At 40.7% G+C, this 966-nt stretch overlaps 1 protein-coding gene across 1 annotated transcript in view; it reads left to right on the top strand.

Annotated features, from left to right (window-relative positions):
- Positions 1-966, top strand: part of SARC_09562 (hypothetical protein) — a gene marked incomplete at its 5' end in the record, with an annotated part of 6,841 nt that overhangs the window by 2,157 nt on the left and 3,718 nt on the right. Inside the window, one exon of the mRNA XM_014296414.1 lies at positions 603-866. Within this exon, the coding sequence (XP_014151889.1) occupies positions 603-866 (264 nt within the window). The remainder of the gene's footprint in view (positions 1-602; positions 867-966) is intronic.

Genomic DNA, 966 nt, shown 5'->3' on the forward strand with positions numbered 1-966 from the left:
GTGTGTGTGTGTGTGTGTGTGTGTGTGTGTGTATATATGTGTTTGTACGCATATATATATATATATATATATGTATAAATATGTATATGTATATGTGTGTGTGGGTGTGTGCGTGGGTGTGTGTGTGTTCATGTTTGTAAATTTTCTATCCATCGTGTACGCGTCATTTTATATTATAAGAATACTTAAGAATATCATAAAATTCAATTCGCTGTGTCCAAATTTATATATACAATCAGTTCCAGAGCAATTCGTGAACACCAACTGCTTCTCTCCGGTGCTTTAAGCGCCACGCGTACGGCAAATTCAACCGAAATTGATCTATTTATAGAACGCGTCTTGCGGACCTACCAGTGATGGATTATCCATATTTGTACCACTCAAGATTGCTAATACCAACCGCAATTTGGCGCATATAATGGCCCGGGTGCGCATTGCTCAAGGCCTGCTCACGAGCCCCAATCTATTTATAAACTTTCTGTGTCCTTGCACTAGTAGCGCATTAATTCTAAACTCCAAGGCTTGCTCACGAACCCCAATCTATTTATAAACTTGCTGTGTCCTTGCACTAAGAACGCATTATTCCTAAATCAATTATACAGGTGGCCAACAATAACCGCAACCTGCCTCTTCTAATGGCCACCATGCGCATGGCGAACGCGCTGGTCCACAACACCAATCTATTTATGGATCCGTACCTACACCTCATGTTGGCTGCCATTCTGACATGCTGTATGAAGAAGACCCTTTCACAACACCCCAGTGAGAATCATTGGGCGCTGCGAGAACTCTCGGCGTCACTCATAGCACACATCTGCGCCCGATGGGGCGATTCTGTGATCACTCTACAGACACGAATTACTAAGGTGTGTTTTTTGGTATTATTTACAGATAAAAATACGTATATATATATATATATATATATATATATATATAACTATAGTAGTATGTGTGTGTGTGCGTCGT

Source organism: Sphaeroforma arctica, assembly GCF_001186125.1.
Source record: "Sphaeroforma arctica JP610 unplaced genomic scaffold supercont1.987, whole genome shotgun sequence".
NCBI classification, from domain to species: domain Eukaryota; class Ichthyosporea; order Ichthyophonida; genus Sphaeroforma; species Sphaeroforma arctica.